General features: G+C 39.5%; 1 protein-coding gene across 1 annotated transcript in view; it reads left to right on the top strand.

Annotated features, from left to right (window-relative positions):
- The first annotated feature begins 3,157 nt into the window (after window positions 1–3,157).
- Window positions 3,158–19,247, top strand: part of LAMA1 (laminin subunit alpha 1) — a 148,876-nt gene continuing 132,786 nt past the window's right edge. Inside the window, exon 1 of the mRNA XM_065398699.1 lies at window positions 3,158–3,230. Within this exon, the coding sequence (XP_065254771.1) occupies window positions 3,158–3,230 (73 nt within the window). The remainder of the gene's footprint in view (window positions 3,231–19,247) is intronic.

Here is a 19,247-nt window from a genome sequence, read left to right as displayed (position 1 = left end):
CCCTATCTGAATATCATCACTGTTCAGGATCTGCTCAGAAACTGGAAAACAAAACTGCAATGATCATCTTGTTTTGGAAGGTGTGTAAAGGCTACTGAAGAAAAAGAAGACTTGATGATGTTAGAAAGGTAAAGTGTGTGAAGAAGTTTGTATACCAGTAATTTTTTCACATGAACCTATTTGCTTTAGTAAATGTCTTTCCCTTTGGTATCTTGTTCAAAGGAACACACGGATTGCCAACTAAAGGAAAATTGTAGAAAAGACCCTTCAACAATATAAGTCACAAAGCAAATTCATTCATATGTACACTGATGGTTCATCAGACATATCTTTCAAGAATGGTGGTGTCTTCACCCAGTGGTTTAATGGAGAAAATACAAGAAAATGCACTAGTTCAGGATCTATCAGCTCAGACTATACGACTGAACTGAAAGCTATTCTCACTGCACCGCAAGAAATAAACAGAGCAGAAATAGAGGTGGATGTCGTAATAACTGTTGACTTGCAGGTGGCGATCCTTGGTTACTTTAGAATAAACCAGACCGCTATCAACAATGCAATTCAAAAGGAGGCTTGGAGGATCAGAAAGCAAGGCAATAAATTGACTTTTCAAAAGATTCCATCATACGCTGATGTACACAAGAGTGTTGTAGCTGATGACCTGGCAAAAATTAGAAGAAGATTAGAAACTGAAGTTGGAATGACAACATCAATGATACTGTCACCCTACCAAGGAAAATATTAGCTGACATCCATTATTGTGAGATTGTGGACAGGGCACAACTGCAAGAATGAAAATCAATAGAAATGGGACCAAGATATGTCCACTCTGCAAGATGTGTCGGGAGCAGGTTTTAACACCTGCCTATACTTTTGAATGTAATATTGCAAGAAAAGGGAAACTTTTTGGATTGGACAGCTTGGATCAAGGCCCTACAAAGGTCCCTGTACAAGTTGCCAGCTTCATTCTTGAACTTCATGGCCTGATATGATTAATATGGGACAACATAGCAACAACACCTCCACACTTACAGTGCCCCCAAACACCTTAAGAGAACATTAAGAATGCATGCACAACCTGGACGTTGCTTATGCAACTCATATGCCTTATTATACTTAGTAACCCACCCTGGGTTGTCAATGAGAATACATAATTTGCAACTGAGGCAAAGTCTGCTGTGTTAAATATTTCCACACCCTCACAACCTCACCTTAACTGCATACTAGTGGACAGGTCATGTTCTGTGCTGAACAGGTATCTTATGAGCGAATTTTCAGCTCAGCCACTATTCACGTATAATGTTCATAAAAAGTGCTAAGAATCACTCCCTAACCACTGTCTATCTGAGAAATTCTATTTTCAATCTTTAAAATAGCTCAACCAAATCTGAACTGATTTTCACTACAATACCCAAAGAGTCTTCTTTTCAGTTAGGATTTTCTCCCTGCCATTTTCAACCTTTTATACCTTGCCATTATGACTCAAGAGCTGTTTAATAAAAGGTCACAAAATAGCCTTATAATGTGTAAAAGGTATATTTATTCAAATCCTTTCACTTTTAAAAATGGCTGAATTTCTCCACCTGGGCAGAGACCATGACTGAAAAATGACAGCACAAAAATGCAACTTTTCAGGGTCTTAGAATGGAACTGCTCTAGCAACCTTAACTGTAAGCTGTTACTGTGTCCTAGCTCTAATAAACACTAAAGACAAAATTTAAATGTCTCAAATTAAGAACATCAGAAAAATATTAATTTATAAACACTTTAAAAATCAGTAGAAGAAACTTTTAAAATATTGTTCTGTCGTTAATCAAATTACTTCGATCACCACATAAATGTTAGGAATTATTATTAATAATGATAATAAAAAATAGGTTTCAGAGTGGTAGCCGTGTTAGTCTGTATCAACAAAAAGAACGAGGAGTACTTGTGGCACCTTAGGGACTAACACATTTATTTGGGCATAAGCTTTTGTGGGCTAAAACCCACTTCATCAAATGCATGCACTGGAAAATACATTCCACTGCATGCATCTGATGAAGTGGGTTTTAGCCCACGAAAGCTTATGCCCAAATAAATTAGATAATAATAAAGGCATCTTTGTTACTTTTTATGTTAATGTTGTTTAAAGAGTTTATTTAAATGTCCTATAGTTAATAACCTGTTGTGTCTTGATGGTATGCTGAATATTTCTGTTAAACCACTGAAGTCCTAATTACTGATTTGACATCTCAGTATAGAAAAACACAACTTGTGAAAAAATAAGTAGTGAAAAGAAAATAAGTCACAATGTGACGAGGTCCACTATACTGTAAGTCAGAGTCAGAGAAATTTTTGATGGAAAAGACCACTTCCTTTGAGTGCAGGATTGATCTCCATTGTGTATTCTTCGTTGCATTGCCAAGTCTATTTTTAAATGTGTAAAACAACGGGGTTTCCACCATTTCCTGTTCCCTAGATTTCATTGCCAGAAAGTTTTCTCTGATATCCAGCTTTAATGATCCTTTTCTTAATTTTATTACTCCACTCCTTGTTACACACTTATTACATATGTTCTACCAGGAATCACTTGTTGACTATATTTGTAACATGACATTTTTTTTTAAAGAGGATGCTGAGCTTAAATAGTTAGAGGCTTACAGGTTTCACCCACTCAGGAGCTCGGAATCCTTTTCGCACATGGAACTTACACCCCGCCCCCCAACTCAGCGTCTCTTGCTACCACAGCTACTGGTGGAGCAAACCAAAGGGGGGGGGGTTCCAGATGCAATATTGGATCTGAGAATCAATTCAGAAGCAACACTGGATTTGAGAATCACTCCCAAGAGGCTTTCGAGTTTGGATGCAAGGAACGTGCCCCTTTTACAGCCACCAGAACTGGCACGCTCCCTCCCATGAAGCCCAGGGCTCTGCAACAGCCTCCCCTCTCGGAGAGGTTTGTGCCACACGCTCTCTTAGTGTCTGGCTATGGCAGGCTCACTTGCCGTGCAGAGCGAGGGGGAGATAAGAAAGGGTGACAAGGGAGGGGGAAGCAAGGGAAGAGGTTGGTTTTCCTGGAGTGGGAGGGAAAAGCGTAAAAGAAGAACTTGCTCCCCAGGAGAAACACATCCACCTGAGGTGCCGCGGCTGCTGCTGCTGCGAGAGCCGGGGGGCGATGTCCTGCTGCTCCTGCAGATGGCTGCTGCTGGCTTCTCTGCTCTGGGCGGTAGGGGAATGCCAGCTTCGAGGTGAGAGACCGGCCGGCGATCCCCAGCCTGGGAGATTAGAGGGCAGACAGGGGGGTTTAGCGGAAGCCGCTGAAGGGAACTTGTTGCACACGGGGGCTGTTGGCTCTGGCTTTGGCGGTGCCTGCTTCGCTGCTGGCTTTCTGGACCAGCCTTGGGAACGGGGAGCGGGGGGAGAGGCGAGCTCGGAATTGCTTTCTTGAATACTGTTCTGCAGCAGTGCTTCCACATACCGAAAATCGGAAGCTGCCCCTCGGGGGGTTGGTCTCCGTTGAGGACGGAGCAATAAGGCTCCCAGCCAGGGCTTAGCTTGATCAGCTGCGGACTAAAATGCAACTTGCCCTGGTCTACACCAGCATTGTGAAATGTATCAGCCTCGCACTTTAGAGCACACGCTGTTTAGTCTCGCCTAGACAGACCCTAAATGAGGGGCCTGAAGAAGAGCATGGTTCAGTGTCTCTCGTTTTGTCCTTAATTCCCTGATCTCTCCCTCCCCATTCCCGTGAGCTTTGTCCTCTTCGCCCTTTTTTTCCCATCGCCCCATCTCTCCCCCCTTCCCCAGCCTCAGTAAATTACAACCCATCCCGTCCCCCCACCCCGGTAGTTCTTTTATCTCCTCATCTGAGGGCACTGGGGGTGGGGGCTGCCGGCTTCGCTGCTGCCTTGGCGAAGGGGCCGCCCCCTGGCTTTGCAACATGAAGGGCCCTTTTGAAGTGAGGAGCTATCCGAGGGCAAGGCCCCCTCCCTCCCCCCGCCGGGGCGACTCGCCCCCTCTCGGGACGGGCCAGCGCGGGTTCCTGGAGCACTTTTTAAACTTCTGTTGGAAAACCCGGCTGCTGCCCCATCCCCCTCGGAGCACTGACACGCGGGCTGGGCGCTGGGAATGAATGGGGCGGACACTCTCGCCGCGAAGCCCGCTTTGCATTGTCTCCTAGCAGAGGCAGCCAGCCAGAAACAGGCTCCTCTCCCTGCCCCCCACTCGCCACTCGACTGCTTGGGGCTCCGGGGGCCATTGTGAGCCTGCCTAGCCCTTCTTCCTCCCACAGTCCCTGGGGGCTGCCTTTTCACCTCCTCCCTATTCTATGATTCCCTTTCCGCCGGCTGGAAAGGGGACGGGGCAGCCCGCTCTGGGCTGCAAGTGAATCAGACTGCGTCCCCTGGAAAGGAAGGGCTTTAGCAAAGTCAGACGCTGGGCTAGACATTGCTACTGTCGAGGGGACGCGTTTAGGGGGCCAAGCCGGTATATCAGGGTGGCTTTGCGATTATTAATTTATTATCACCTTTATAAGGAGCCTATCACCGCGGTATCTGGGAAGCTACACACAGTTTAGATGAGGACGCAAATACTTATGTGCCGCTGCTGTTGACTGGGTGGGTGCAGAGATTAACCACAATGCTTTACTCTCCCGAGGTCTGAATTCCGTATCATTTTAGGCTTAATATCTGCCACTCCTATAATCCCCCTCCCTCCTTGAGCATCACTACAGTCGATGTTTGACACAGAAGACGCGGTCTCTGCCCCCAGGTACTCTTAACTGGAGGAAGAGGATCAGGCACAAAGATTTCCTCACTTTCCCTGGTGTAAATAAGAAGTAACTAACTCCACGGATATAAGTGGCCTTAAGCTCATAAGAGGAGGTCAAATATTAGCTGGCAGTGAAATAACTAGTGCTGGTCAATTTCAAAAATGGCTTTTGCAAGGATTTTTTAAAAAGCATTTTAATAGTGAACTAACTTTGCCCAGAGTTGTAGTAGGTTTGATTGCTTATGGCATCTCCTTCTGTTACCTTTGAAGTGTTGCTTGGCCAGTCATGCTTGGAGGCTGCTGCCTGCTCTAGGTCCCATCCCAGAGGGAAGTAAGGCCTATAGACTGCTTGCTTTGCCCCTCCCAGCGGTTGCAGCCTGCTTGCTGCTTTGCCCTGCCCAGGGGGCCATTCCCCAAGTGCAACTGTCTGCCCCAGCCAGGAGACTGCAGGGCTCTAGACTGTTTGCTTGCTTTGTCCCCCCTGTTAGTGGTTGGAATCACTGCCTTTATGAAGGATGCATGCTGCTTTAGATCAATATTAAAAAGTTTTTTTTTAACATTTGGATATCAATCTAGTCCCCAGTCCCAGTTTGCATCTCTTGATTGGACACTGGGGACCTTAATAGGAGAAAATGTGGCTGGAATAGTCTCTGCATCTCTCATGTGTCCCCTCATTGGGGAAAATGACCAAAGGATCTTCCTATTTCTGATTCTCTTACCATGCCCTCACCTCAGCCAGCCTTTGGCGGTCCAAACTCATTTTGCATTTTGTTGAGCTGGGAGAGCATGGATCCCTCTCCATGATCTATATCAGTTTCAACCCCCACCATCCCCTTACGCAACAGAACTGCACTAGTTTTGCTGGCAAGGGTCCTACAAACTCATGGTGGAAAGGGCTGTTGTTCCCTAGTGACTTATGTTAAATGCTTTGGTAGTCCATGGGAGGAGGGTTTATTTACATGAACTAGACAATTGCCATATGAAGAATGAGGACTGAAGTCTTTTACACACGTAAATTGGAATAATTATTCAGCATTATACACTTAAAGGTTATTGGAGTAATCTGTTAGAAGTCTGTTTTTCTAATAACTTTCTCATACTTTTTCTTTAGGTCTAAGCTCAACATTGAAGATTTTTTTCCCCTTTAGAAAGTTAGAGAGAAAGTTACAGAGCCACTATTATTTCTCGCGTTCTTAGGACTGTTTTGTAATGATGTTAGTTATAGACCAGAAACTCTCATCTGGGGCTTGATCCAGCTCCCAGTGAAGTGAGCAGCAAAACTCTGATTGGTTTTAGTAGACACAATTAGGTCTCTACTGAAGAAATTAATTAGAAATGCTGGATACATGCAGTAAGCTGAAGTATGGCATTCAAGATAGACATATGTTGGCGTCTGGAAGTTTATACATTGCAAATGTGTTTATTGCCATGGTTGTACTTTCAAAACTTCCATTGCCTGAGTAAGACATGCAGGATTGAGCCCAAATTTGGGTGACCAGGCAGCAAGTGTGAAAAATCGGGATGGGGGTGGGGGGTAATAGGAGCCTATATAAGAAAAAGACCCAAAAAATTGGGACTGTCCCTATAAAATCGGGACATCTGGTCACTCTAGCCCAAATACATGCTGTAAAATTCTGAATCCATATATATGTGAGAGCATTGAGTAAATGTACCTGTACTTCTTTAGATGAACAGTCTATTTAAAAACAAACCAATACAACGCAACATCTATAGCTACGTTATGAACATTTAGGTAGAATATTTAAGTGCATATTCATCAGGAAATTTAAATGCCAAAGTCTTTCAGTATTAACTGCCACTTAATGTATATTAGCATATAGTTTTAACAGCATAAACAGTAATCAAAAATATTACATTTTTACAATGGGGACAAGTTAATGTGAATGTGTAAACCCTAACTTTCACACACACACAACTTATCAAGGATCAAATTGCAAGAACTGCTGTAAATTAATGTGAGTATATTATTGATATTTCAAATAATTTTTTTACACAGTAATCTGAAGGCTTCCTGACAAAATGTATCTTGACTTTATATTAAAGATTACACATGCCATCAAATTTGATTGACCTCATCTTGTCAGTTTTCTTTAGTGGTAACTGTAATATTTTTTTTCTTTCGTTTGGTTGTTTCTGTGTTTCTTTTTCAAAGATTGGGTCAGAAAATCATTCTTTCCATTAGCTTACATATTTCTCTGCATGTTGATGTGGATGATATCATTAAAGTGATGAGTATCAGAACCTATCTGGTGGATAATGGTCTTACAAAAGCTAGCATTCCATTATTTATCTCATGATACTAATCCAAAAACAATGCGAGGAATGTTATGGCAATACAAATGATTGTATTACTTTTGGAGAAAGTAAAAACAGCCGAAGTTCAGAATAGTTATACTTTTGAATATCAAGGTAATCTTAAAACCTGGTTTGTTGCACAGCTGGAAAGGTTTGAAAGACTAGACTAGAGTTGGTGCTGAGATCACAAAACAAAAATTATCTTAGAATGCCCATGAAAATACCATTGATAAAATGATCTCTTCAGCATTTCCTGCTTTTCAGTTCATGTCTGCATATTTCCTGACAGCAAATCAGGAAACTATAGAATACAATAGCTGTGTTGGTTTATCAGCAGATGCTATAGTCTTCTGTGTGAAAAAGCAACATAGCACGGTAAAGAAAATTCTGTGGTCTAGTCTTTCAATCAGTAATCTAAACACGGTTATGGGTAAATTTGAAAGGTTTCTTCAGTATAAGATGGATATTTGACATACACATTAAATTTCTTAGGTATTTTGATAACATATCTATCCTAATTTTTTCCTCTTGGTTATTGAATGGCAAACACTGATTACAGAGACAAGGTGGGTGAGGTAATATCTTTTATTGGACCAACTGCTGTTGGTGAGAGAGATAAGGTTTCAAGCTCTTACCAACAGCAGTTGGTCCAATATTAGATATTACCTCACCCACCTTGCATGGTGTCAAGTATCAGAGGGGTAGCCGTATTAGTCTGAATCTGTAAAAAGCAACAGAGGGTCCTATGGCACCTTTAAGACTAACAGAAGTATTGGGAGCATAAGCTTTCATGGGTAAGAACCTCACTTCTCGCATCTGAAGAAGTGAGGTTCTTACCCACGAAAGCTTATGCTCCCAATACTTCTGTTAGTCTTAAAGGTGCCACAGGACCCTCTGTTGCTCACCCACCTTGTTTCTCTAATATCCTGGGATCGACACTGCTACAACACTGCATACAAACATTGATTAGGTAATTAATGGACCTAATTCTTATTATTGAATTGGATTTCCCACTACTTGTCAAACTGTTGTAATGTTGCTTCTGTAGATTCAACACCCAAACTCTCAATAAAGAAAGCAGCTTTTTTATAGGCAGGTAGCAGTGGTGACTTTCAAAGTGATTACATTGTAGATTGCAGCTTTATTCAGCTGCCTGTCACTGGGTCAGACCTCAACTCATTTTTATGAGTCAGAGTGTGTTGCAGTAACCTTGCTGTCCATGGATCTGGGAATTTGGAATCAGTAATTTAGGCCTTTGCTCCGTTCACAATCATCTGTGCCAAATGAGGGAAGTCTCTGTATGCTATCTAGCATACACCTATAGGCACATGCTCTTCCTTGTGCATATCCATAACTACATACCAGTCAAATGCATGTTTCATATAATGATAGAGTCACTTTCAGACCTTCACAAAATTGTGATCTATGTTTTAATTTGAAATTAATTGAAACCAACTATTGTAACACTTTCAAAAAAGTCGATTTGAACTTTCAAGATGTGGTGGACAATATGTCTCTAAATATTGCATGGTGAGGAATGAAAAAGCATGTCATAAGAATTTAGGAATTGCTATACTGGATCAAACAGTAATCCTTCTAGTCTCGTATTTTGTTTCCAGCAGTGGTAAGTACCCGATGTTTCACAAGCAGATATAAGAAACCTTGTGTTATGTGATGATGGGCTCCTAGGGAAAATTTCTTCCTGAATGCCAATAGTTGGCTTATGCTCTCCAACAAGAGAAATTACATCTCTTCCAATGGTCTTGTTTATTTTTTAATGTTTATTATTGTAACTCTAGATATGGTAACTCTGGATATGCTTTTATCCATATAAATATCCTATACTTTTTAAAATCCTGCTAAGATAATGTTAAAAGAAGCTGTAAATCCCTTGACATTTGGAAAAGAAACGGAGTGCTCTGTTTTAATCTATATGAAAAACTCAGAAAGGCAGTAGTGAAAGCAAACTGCAATTAAGAACAGTGAAATGATGAGCTAAAGAGGTGCGATAAATCAGAGACAGAATGAGTTAAGATGCTCCATGATAAGACTGAAAAGCTATATATCTTCTTACAACAAAAAATAGTTGGGCAGAAGTATCTGATGTACAGCAGTCTACAATGCTCAGTGCCCCTCATTACCACTGGTCTGGGAGCCTCAAGTACAAACCGGGACCCTCTACCACTGTGTGTGTGTGTGTGTGTGTGTGTGTGCGCGCACCTGTGAGAATGTGGGCCACAACAGCAACCCCAAGTTCTGGTGTTAAGGGCTGTGCAGTTTCTTTGACAGAAAATGGGCAGGTAAGACCTTTGTATAGTGGGCTTTAAACATGCATACTACACGAGTCCCACTTTAATTTGCCTACCTCTCAGGTGGCCTGATGTAGTGCTGCTTCACTGTATATCCCTTAGGAATGTTGCCTCCATGTGTGGAGCATTGCAATAAAAATATATGGCCCATATACTGATATTAAGCAGCATTATATTTTGGGATGAAAAAGAGCACTGGTATGTAAATCTCAATTAACTGCCAATGTTTATCACTTAGATGTTCAGTTTGGGGGGGGGGGGGGGGAAATCAGGAGATACTTCAGCTATCCCCAGTGACTGAAATAGAACAAGATACATTCCTGGAGGAGAAACTTTCTAAAATAGAACATTAAATGCCAGCCCTAATCAGTGTATCCTTAAATGTCAAATTTTGCTCATATTATTTCTTTTACATTTTCCTTCTGTTTTATTTTAAAAGAAAGCCAAAGCTAAAGAGCAACATGGTCTTTGTTCTGCCCACAGAGTACAAAGGTATGTGAAGGAGAAAAATCTTGTGAATGCATTCTAAGTAGACTGAAGATTAAGATAAAAAGCCATAAATATTTTTTTCCATGCCCTAAAGGCTAAAAAGTGTATCTCCTGTAAATTATCAGCATATCTTGATTAGTTGTTGGTATTTACAGCACTTTCACACAAAGCAAGGATCTTCAGACAGAGCCGCTCTCTATGTCTTTGTTTAAAAAGGGCTAAACAGCTGAGAAATTCCATGCTGAGATGGCCTTCCTGATGGGACAAAGAACTATAGTATCTATGTTAGAGAGCAGCTCTGCAAAATGAGATTGCTTAGTTCTTCTTTGATTTAGAAGAGTATTCATTAGTTTATAGTAACCTGTAGCACAGTTGCATGAAAACTCTCAAATTATGTGTTTGAGGTCTGTTAGTGATCACCTTACATCTTACTTTAGTATTATATCAGTCAGCGATTCTCTACTTTGTGAGCTGCCCTGGAATGCTAATACATGCAGGTACCATAGAATGGGCACTGAATTTTGGCCTTTTAATTTCCAGTTTTTTTTCAGTGGGACTATTCCTGGGGTACTAGTTCATATGATAGAGAGCAGTCTAGTGTAAAACGACTAGTGCTCCTGCTCCAGTAATTACTTCTACTATTTCTTTTTAATGAAAGGTTGTATTTGTATGCTTTTGCAATAATGTTGCTCTGTTGAGAAAAAAAAAATACTGCATATTTCCACCTAAATCAAAGGCTTCATGATTATTTATACATTATTGTCAGGCATTAAAAATAAGTATGAATGTAAACTTTTACAGGAAAACCAGCAGATGTATTTTATAGTTAAATTGATTACACTTAAAATTTTACATGAAAACTAGAAGCCATATAGGAGCATAGCTATGTTGATATATAATGCCATCAAAACATAAGCCTTCAACCCCCCTTTGCAAATGGGTAGATGCAGAAAATCTAGGGGGCCAATCCCTCTAAGATTTTTTCTCATGAGGAGCCCCCATTATGTGGGCAGGCCCCCATAATTTTTTTCCTGTTTTCTCCTGACTGGACAATGTGGATGGATCTCTCTGAATCCTGGTTTTTAATCACAGGAGAAGATGATCTGGTTTTTATAGTATTTGCTGTAAAACCTTGCGGGTTTAATCTCTGCTTGATTCGATGAGACTTTTCCATAAGTGCATGCACACTGTCATTCTGTCCTTACCCACTTTCACTCCTGGTCTAAGTCTTCCAAGAGTGGCAAAAGCCTGTAGGACACCAACAGAGGACGCCTACTGATTTGAGGAAAAAGGAGCATGCCACAGAGTTGATATTTCTATTCCCCTTCTATGCTTCTTCCAACAGCCATGTTGCATATTGGTTCTGCTACTTTCTTCTTGTGCAGACAGTGGGTAGAATTGAGCCTTTAGTTTCTGCAGTGGTTTTATGAGCTTTAATATAATAAGATTTTTTTAATGGTTTATTAAACAATAAAGACACTTGTCAAGGACATTCCCTGACCATCTAAATTCAATTAAAGCTTTGTGTTTGAAGACAGTTTTACAAATATAAGATATATCATCTTGTTGAGCTCTTTCATTGTTCTGCGAGACCCAGCCCTCCTTTTGATTCCCACATGAGAAGTCATCATAGTTAAGCAACTGTCTTCCTGAAATGAAGACTTTATTTCCCCCTCAATTCTGTCTTTGTTTTTACTGTTAGTTGTAAGTGACCTTGGAGATAGACACATAGACTCTAGAGGATGCAGAGGATATCATATTTGTTTAAGCTTTTCTTTGCTAACAGTCTGTAGTGATTTAGGCTGGCTTGGTGGGAAGGAAAGGGGATGAGAAGAGAGAGTCTCTGTGGTCAGTGTACCCAGTTAATAAATTGAAAAGGCCTAATCTCAGAGGTTAAATGAAATTGTCTTCATCTCAAAAAGGTTTGAGTGGCCTGTGGATTTTTTATTTTATATAGGGTACTAGCTAAATCAGCACCTTTATCAAGCATTGTAATAACATATAGATACCTTGGGTCCGATTCACCACTGCATTAACCTCCTTTTACTCCCTGTGCAACTACACTGCACTTACACCAGTCTAAAACTGGAGTAATTAAGAAATGAATTGAGCTTTTATATATGGAAATTAGGTGTTCCCTATATCCTACTTCTTTTCTCTAATGCTGAGAAAATGACAGTGATTTTAGGAATTGGGGGATATTCTGCATAAATTAGAAGCACACATTAAAAATATACAATGTTGGAGATTTACCAGCTGTTTCATCCAGTAGTTTCATTTTGTTTGAAGAAGTCTAGACAATATATTAATAAGTCTGTTATCCAGTGCCTCAGTAACTGACAGAATGGTGGCTACTAGAGAACAAATATAATGAAGTTTGCAAAGCACAAAGAGTGAAGTATTACATATTTTTGTTCCTTTTCTTAAAAGAAAAAAGTCCTATCAGACCTTACAGTTCCTATTTTTACGACTCACCTTAGAAGATGCAACCCAATGACTTACACTGGAAATTTCACCAGTGCCAAAAGACATTTAAGAATAATTTCACTGCAGAGTTAATTCCATAAAGACTTTAAGGTGTCTGGTTTTTGAATAGTGATTGACCTGTATAACACAAGTCAGACACTGGATGGAAAAAACACAGATTTCCTGAAAAAGGAAAATCTTGGGTGAAAAATGTTTCAATTTTTCCAAAATATATTAGTTTGTTAATATACAAGTGACACATTTTAAAAAAAGATATAAAGACAGATGAAGAGTAGTATAGAAGATCAGCATAGTTCAAAAGAGCTTCCATACTTTAGGTCTGACCATTAACAAATTTTGTTGTTGGACTGTACAAGTGGTAGACTTAATGGGCAAAATCCTGGCTCTAATGACGTCAATGGGAAAACTCCCATTGACTTCACTGAACAGGAATTCACCCAAGGAACATAAATGCAGATAAAATTAACATGAAAAGTTTTAATGTTCCCTTTAGATTTATACTGTTGGAGGTTTTAGTTTATTTACATTTATGAAAGCCTCCATGCAGAGTTCTGGGGGTTGTGCTATAGCTGAAAACATAATTCAACAGATCAAATAAGCATTTAAAAAGACCTTTGTGTAAATCAGCAGCTAGCACTTTCATTGTGATGGAATTGCCCAGGAGCCCAGCTCTTTCAGGAATAATTGGCATGGAGGTGTTTCATTTTAAGCTTTCCTGTATTAGTCAATGGGCCTGATTATGAACTCATTTACACATTTACTCATTAAATCAGGACTTACTTAATGGAATGACATTGGTATAAAGACAGAATTAGGCTCACTTCTGGTTTTATATGACTGTACTTTCATTGACTTCAGTAACGTTACTGCTGATTTGCACTAGTGTAAGTGTATCAAGACAAAAATTACTTGATTTGAGGTAGTTAGTGAGCATTCAACAACAGTAGTGGACCATTGTTTGTGCTTCTTTTCTGACAGATTCATTATGGCAGCCCAATGGTGAGATTCTGCCATTCTTGTGTTGGCAGTTGGTTTGTGTGAAGTATTTTGTTCATGGAAACACTTACTAATATAAAACATGGAAAAATATCATACTTTGCTATCTGGCATTCTTTTATTAACTCTCCTTATTCTAAAAGGAGAGAAGCTGATACATCTAGTTGTTATCTGTCGTACCCGACTGTAACATTTAGAAATTAACTTGTGCTCCTCATAACTCTTATTGTCACTCACTTGGTCTATTGTATTCTTTAGCTGTAAGTGTAATGCTATGTGGTGGTTTTTCTTTACTGTGAGTTGTACGTGTGTGTGTGTGTGTGCGCGCGCGTATACACACACACACAGTATTGGTCTTTTTAAGACAAAATGTAATATCCCACCCATGTACTTATTCGATATACCGATACTGACTTGGACTCTTAATACATTCCATGGGTGGCGTACCCGAGCCCACTTATCCACTGACGCTTTTAAAAACTCCCGCACCGCAATCTGGGTCTATGCTGGTTATGTGATATGTATGTATCTCTTCATCCTTGTAACCGATACCTGTAATCCCTCATAACTCAAGCCTGACCCCAGATGTACAGTACCTTTCCTCTTAGCTTGTGTATATTTAATTTTAAATATTACCTTTAATAAAAAATTTAAATCTATTTAATTGTACTGTATCCTAATGTCTCTAGTGATCATGCTGTTTCTACTTAACAGGATTAGAAGAGCTAGATGAGGGAAGTTTAAACTGGAGGTTGTTTGAGTTGTGTTAGGATATTCAGAAAACCTGGTTTAAATCAGAGTTGTGAAATCTATGCTGTTTAAAATTCTAGGATTCCATTCATTTGCCTATGCTGATTGCAAACTGCCTATCATGTCACCACTATCTGAAATTACTTTTCAAAGAACACTGAAGAGCCCAGAGTTTGATTTTTTTTTTTTTTTTTTTAAATCAATATATAACTCTGTTGACTTCAGGGGAGTTACTCTGGATTTGCCAAGGTGTAATTACTGAATAATTCTTCGTATCTTCCTCCATCCCCACCCGTACAAAATAAATAAATATGAACTACTAAGTCCAGGATTCAGTAAAGTACTTAGGCGCATACCTAGATTTACGCTTATGTAGGCTCGTGGACTTTAGTGGGACAATTTATGTGCTTAATTTACAGAGTAAGAAATATTTTTTAAAGTACTTGAACTCTAATAAGCCTGTGCCTGTTAATGGGTTTAACAAAAATATCAGTATTCCATCCTACTTTGTGATGAAAAAAGAAATATTTTTTATCAAAAGTTATGAATTTATTTTAAAATCTGTTAAAAATGTAAACTTTGTCATTAGAGTTTGACAAAGAACTGTTAGTCTCTTAGCCAGAAAATGTAAAAAATACAAAATAAAAAAATCTGAGTAATGTATAAGTGCTTGGAAATAAACACTCATGATTTCCATCAAGATTCATAAAAATCAAAATCTGAATCTTTTCAAGCCTAATCACAATTTATCTTATTTGAAGTATGCTTATAATGTGCCTGCCAATATCCTACTGAATAAGCCTGTCACTGCCAAAGGCACATTTGTGTCAAATTAATCCCTGGTGACTTCAGAGTGATTACACCAGGGATGACTTTGGTCTCCTGTATACTGTGTCAGAATTGTAATGGGGGAAAATGATTGTTCTGTGCAGTGTGTAGTGCAGCTTTCCTGTGTTTTCTAGAGGCACGACAAGCCATTTTCTAAGCACTAGTGACTAGGAAGAGGTCTTGATGGGGGCAAATTGCCCTACATCTACGTGCTGGGAGGATTCTTGGGCTTTTCTCTGAGTCATCTGGTGCTGGTCACTGTCAGAAACAGACACTGGATTAGATGTTCTACAGGTGTGATCCACTACAACAATTCCTATGTGAGACTTGTTTCAATTTCTCTCTTTTTTTCTTCAGTCAAAATCTATTGGTGAAAGCTGGACTTGTTTATTCGGTAGTTCAGAAGACAGAAATTTCAATGGATAATATTTTACATATCACATTCTCATATCCTTCTCCCCACAAACAGAAACTTTAAATAGAGTGTTTATTATTGTGCCTTTCTGTGGGGAAAGTAAGCCTACTCACCCAGCACTCAAACAGGATTTTTTTTTATTTTTAAAAGTGAAGGTTTGGGTCAGTGGATGGATGGTGAACTTTAAGCTAAGCTGTATTATGATTAAAGGGTGAATAGAGCCCAAGTCCCTGGAAGTGGCACAGTAGTATCTGATCTTAGGGGAGTAACTAAGTAACACATAGCAACTGATGCAACATGTGACATTGATGACAGTCTTGGGGGTAAAGTTGTATATCTTGTACTTTGGTTGAGATGAAGCATTGATCTAGTGACAGGGAAGGGATTAGAGGACTTAATCAGTGATGTAAAGATGACCCCCAGAATGATGAAGTGGACAGTAATCCCCCTGTTTGGTGAGAGAAAAGCAGTTTGGAATATGACCAAACAAAGAAGAAATTCAGTGTACCATAAAGCAGGAATTGATATTTTCCTCCTATAAAACGTGCAACCTTAAGGGTACTGTTCAGTCCTTGATGACCCTACCTGAAACTTAACGACCCAATTCTTTAGGCCCTTCCTTATGCAAGTAGTCCATTTCCCCCATGAATTAATCAGGGCTGTTTGGATGACTAAGGGTTTGCAGGATCCAGTCCAAAGTGTGTTTTACTTTTTTTTTTTTATGATAGTATCACAGTAGCGTTGCTGTAGTTTAAGTGAAAGACAAATCCCTGTCTTCAGGCTGTCGCAAGTTTCTAAAAAAATTATCCTTTGGTCTGAAATGCCTCATGCTTGTTCTCAGGCCAAAGGCAAACTACTTTTGGAGCTTTGATTAAAATTCGATGTGGCTGTCTGAGTTATTTGAGCTCTGGCAGGGGATAGGGAGGAGCGTTCTTCCATGCTTTTTTAATTTGAAAGATTTTGCAGATTTTTCCCCTTTATTTTTTTGGCCCTAAAATCCAAAATCGCTTAATATTTATACTTGGTGGGAAGTTTGTCCTGCATGAAGACAGGTGCCTTCGATGTGTGAAGTTAAGTGTTTGAAAATGCTATACAAAAAATGTGCAGAAAGTGACTAACTATTTTTTTTAATGTACAGAGATGCCAAGCTCTCTATATGCACAAGAGCATGTGAAGTTGGAGAGCAATTAATTTATTTAACTCCAGCAGGAACTTCACTCGTATACAGTTCTACTTTAAAGAAAGAAAATTTAAATGTACATTTTGTTTTGGAAACATAGCCATTTTCCTGCTCTTCTCTAGCCACTGTTTTAAGAAAATAGGAGAAAATAGTTTAGAAAAAAAGTTGCAGGACATAGAATATCAGGGTTGGAAGGGACCTCAGGAGGTCATCTAGTCCAACCCCCTGCTCCTGAGGTCCCTTCCAACCCTGATATTCTACAACCAAGAACAGAAGGAGGCTATGTGTAATATATATGCTAACTGGTACCTTCAAAAAACAATTCACAGGCATGGTTTGTGGTGTCCTACTCTCTCTATTTTTGCCCAATTAATAGCTTCTTTCTAAGAGGAGAGATTTTGACATCAAAGGTAAGGGAATGATGCAGTGATGGCATATACTAGTTTATTTTATTTTACAGTTCTCTGGGCATGATCCAGAGCTGATGTCATTCATTGTAGTTTCATTTACATCAGGTGTAGCTGTGCCCATTTATACCCACTGATTCTCTTGCCCTCTGTCTCAGCGCTGATACAGACTTGCTGCTGCTTGAAGGAAAACTTTATATTTCTTGTACATCTGTAGAGAACATGTTTAAAAATACACTGATCTACAAAACGACTTATTCTATAGTGTCATGCAGAGACACTACCACTTGAAACAGTTATTGATTGTTAGATTTTCCACTTATTTTAAAACTGAAATTTAATTTATACTGATTAGTGTAATGTTTTCAAAAATAGTAAGTTGAAATTAGAAAACTTCAAAATATTGTGTACACAAAATATGCATCTACATGGTTACATATGACTGTTTAACTCATTTACATGAATCTGATAAAAAACATTACATGTTTTATGATCCCTCTGAAGTACTATCACTTTGTCAGCCATGGGTTCTCCTCCCAGGGAGATGCCAATAGGTTTGGGGGTTACAAATGCCTTCCCATTCCTTATGGATAAACAAGAGGAGGTATTCTGATTCCCCCCCAACCCCCCGCCGTGGTAATATGGAGTCACAGTACAGGAGAGGTTGGAAACTACTACTTTAAACCTTTAAAATGCTTGTCAAAACTCTTGTTTTCAAGTCTTTGTGGTCCTTATTCCACTGTGTTTGCAGAATCAGGCGTAGAGAGGGAGTTTTGCATTGACTTCAGTAGAAACAGGTACAAGCAGATAGGATTTTCAGGTACAGAGAAGACTGTTGCCCCTTGGGTTGAAGATCAATAGTAGGAAAAATGTGTGGGGTGGAGGAAATCATGCCTACCCCAGAGCAGTAAGCATAGGGAGTCTGTGGGTGAACCTCTAATCTTTCAATGTATTTATACTTAAAAAAAAAACTAATGCCAATATTTTCAAACTTGTGTGCCTAATAGGCATGAGATGTAAATGCTTAGCACCTCTGAAAGTTGGGCTGCTTTTCTAGAGGCCTAATTATTTAGGTGCCTAAGTTTCTGGCATCCAAGTTTTAAAAAGCTGGCCTTAAACAGGTCTGGCAATATGGCCAGTAAGTTTCCTATTGTCTCATAATTCAGTGGTAATATAGAATGAATTGTTAGGTAAGACCCCTTCACACACAGAATGTAAGGAGAAACTGACAAACCATTCAGTAAAATGTTTTAGTAGCCAGATATCACATTCACTAGTAGTTTTGTAGTGAAACATGTTCTGGAGTTTAAGGTGACTTCAGGGGACAAAAAAAAGCTAGTGCCATTATAAAAAGATATAGGCTCCTCAGCATGTGGAAAAAGCTACTGGTGAACAAGCAGAAACTAATTTCATGGTCTAGCAGGTTTGTTGTTCCCTGGCAAGTTGCCTGTCTGTCAACCTTTGGCTCTTCTACTTTGGCTTAAATGCTGTGACAGAGAAACCATTTCCAGGCAGATTCTTGAACAGTGCTCATGGTCTAAGAATCAATACTTACAAGAAATGACTTATGAGTAGTTTGAGGGAAGGAATACTGAAATGATACTTTGTAAATGCATGACAGCTGTTAAAAATATACCTACAAATTAGCTAACTTTTACATCCAATCAGATTCTCTGATTTTGCTTAAATGCTGACTTTTTGTTCTTTTCTTTCCTCTGCATATTCCCCCTTAGTGTTACTGAATTGTTATGCATCCAAAAACTTAAAGGGTTTCTTTTAAATTATTAATTTCTAAATGCTAATCACTGTGTAACTTATATAGCTCTTCTCAGATGCACTGATTTTATTACAAAAAAATAGCACCAAATATGCCTTCCCTACATTTTAGTGGCTTGCTAACAGACTTTTCCAAAATTAGATTTACAGATGGAGCAGTTTGTGGTTAGTGATAGAACAAGTCCAGAAAAGAATCTGAACTACTTATTAACACCCAGACTTGCCCCTGTGCTGGAATGCTGTTGATGCAGTATGATTATTGGGAGAAAGAGGGATATGGATGATATTGAGATAGTAACCAATGAAGGTTTTCCCTTGACTTCAATGGGCATTGGATCAATTCTCATATGAATGAACTAGAGGGAGGAACACCAACTATCTAATTTTTGCATGGCACCCATCAGTGTTCTGAGAGCATGCAGAGTCGGTCGATGCTACGGCCGGCTCATGAGACAGCTCATGGTGTCTGACACCATCAGGTGGTCCAGAGACATTTATACAGAACACATCACAGGACACCATCAATACCGCATTGAGTAACC

Source organism: Emys orbicularis, chromosome 2, assembly GCF_028017835.1.
Source record: "Emys orbicularis isolate rEmyOrb1 chromosome 2, rEmyOrb1.hap1, whole genome shotgun sequence".
Lineage (NCBI taxonomy): Eukaryota > Metazoa > Chordata > Testudines > Emydidae > Emys > Emys orbicularis.
Note: the sequence above shows the minus strand (reverse complement) of the source record. Positions and strands in the feature narration are given on the sequence as shown.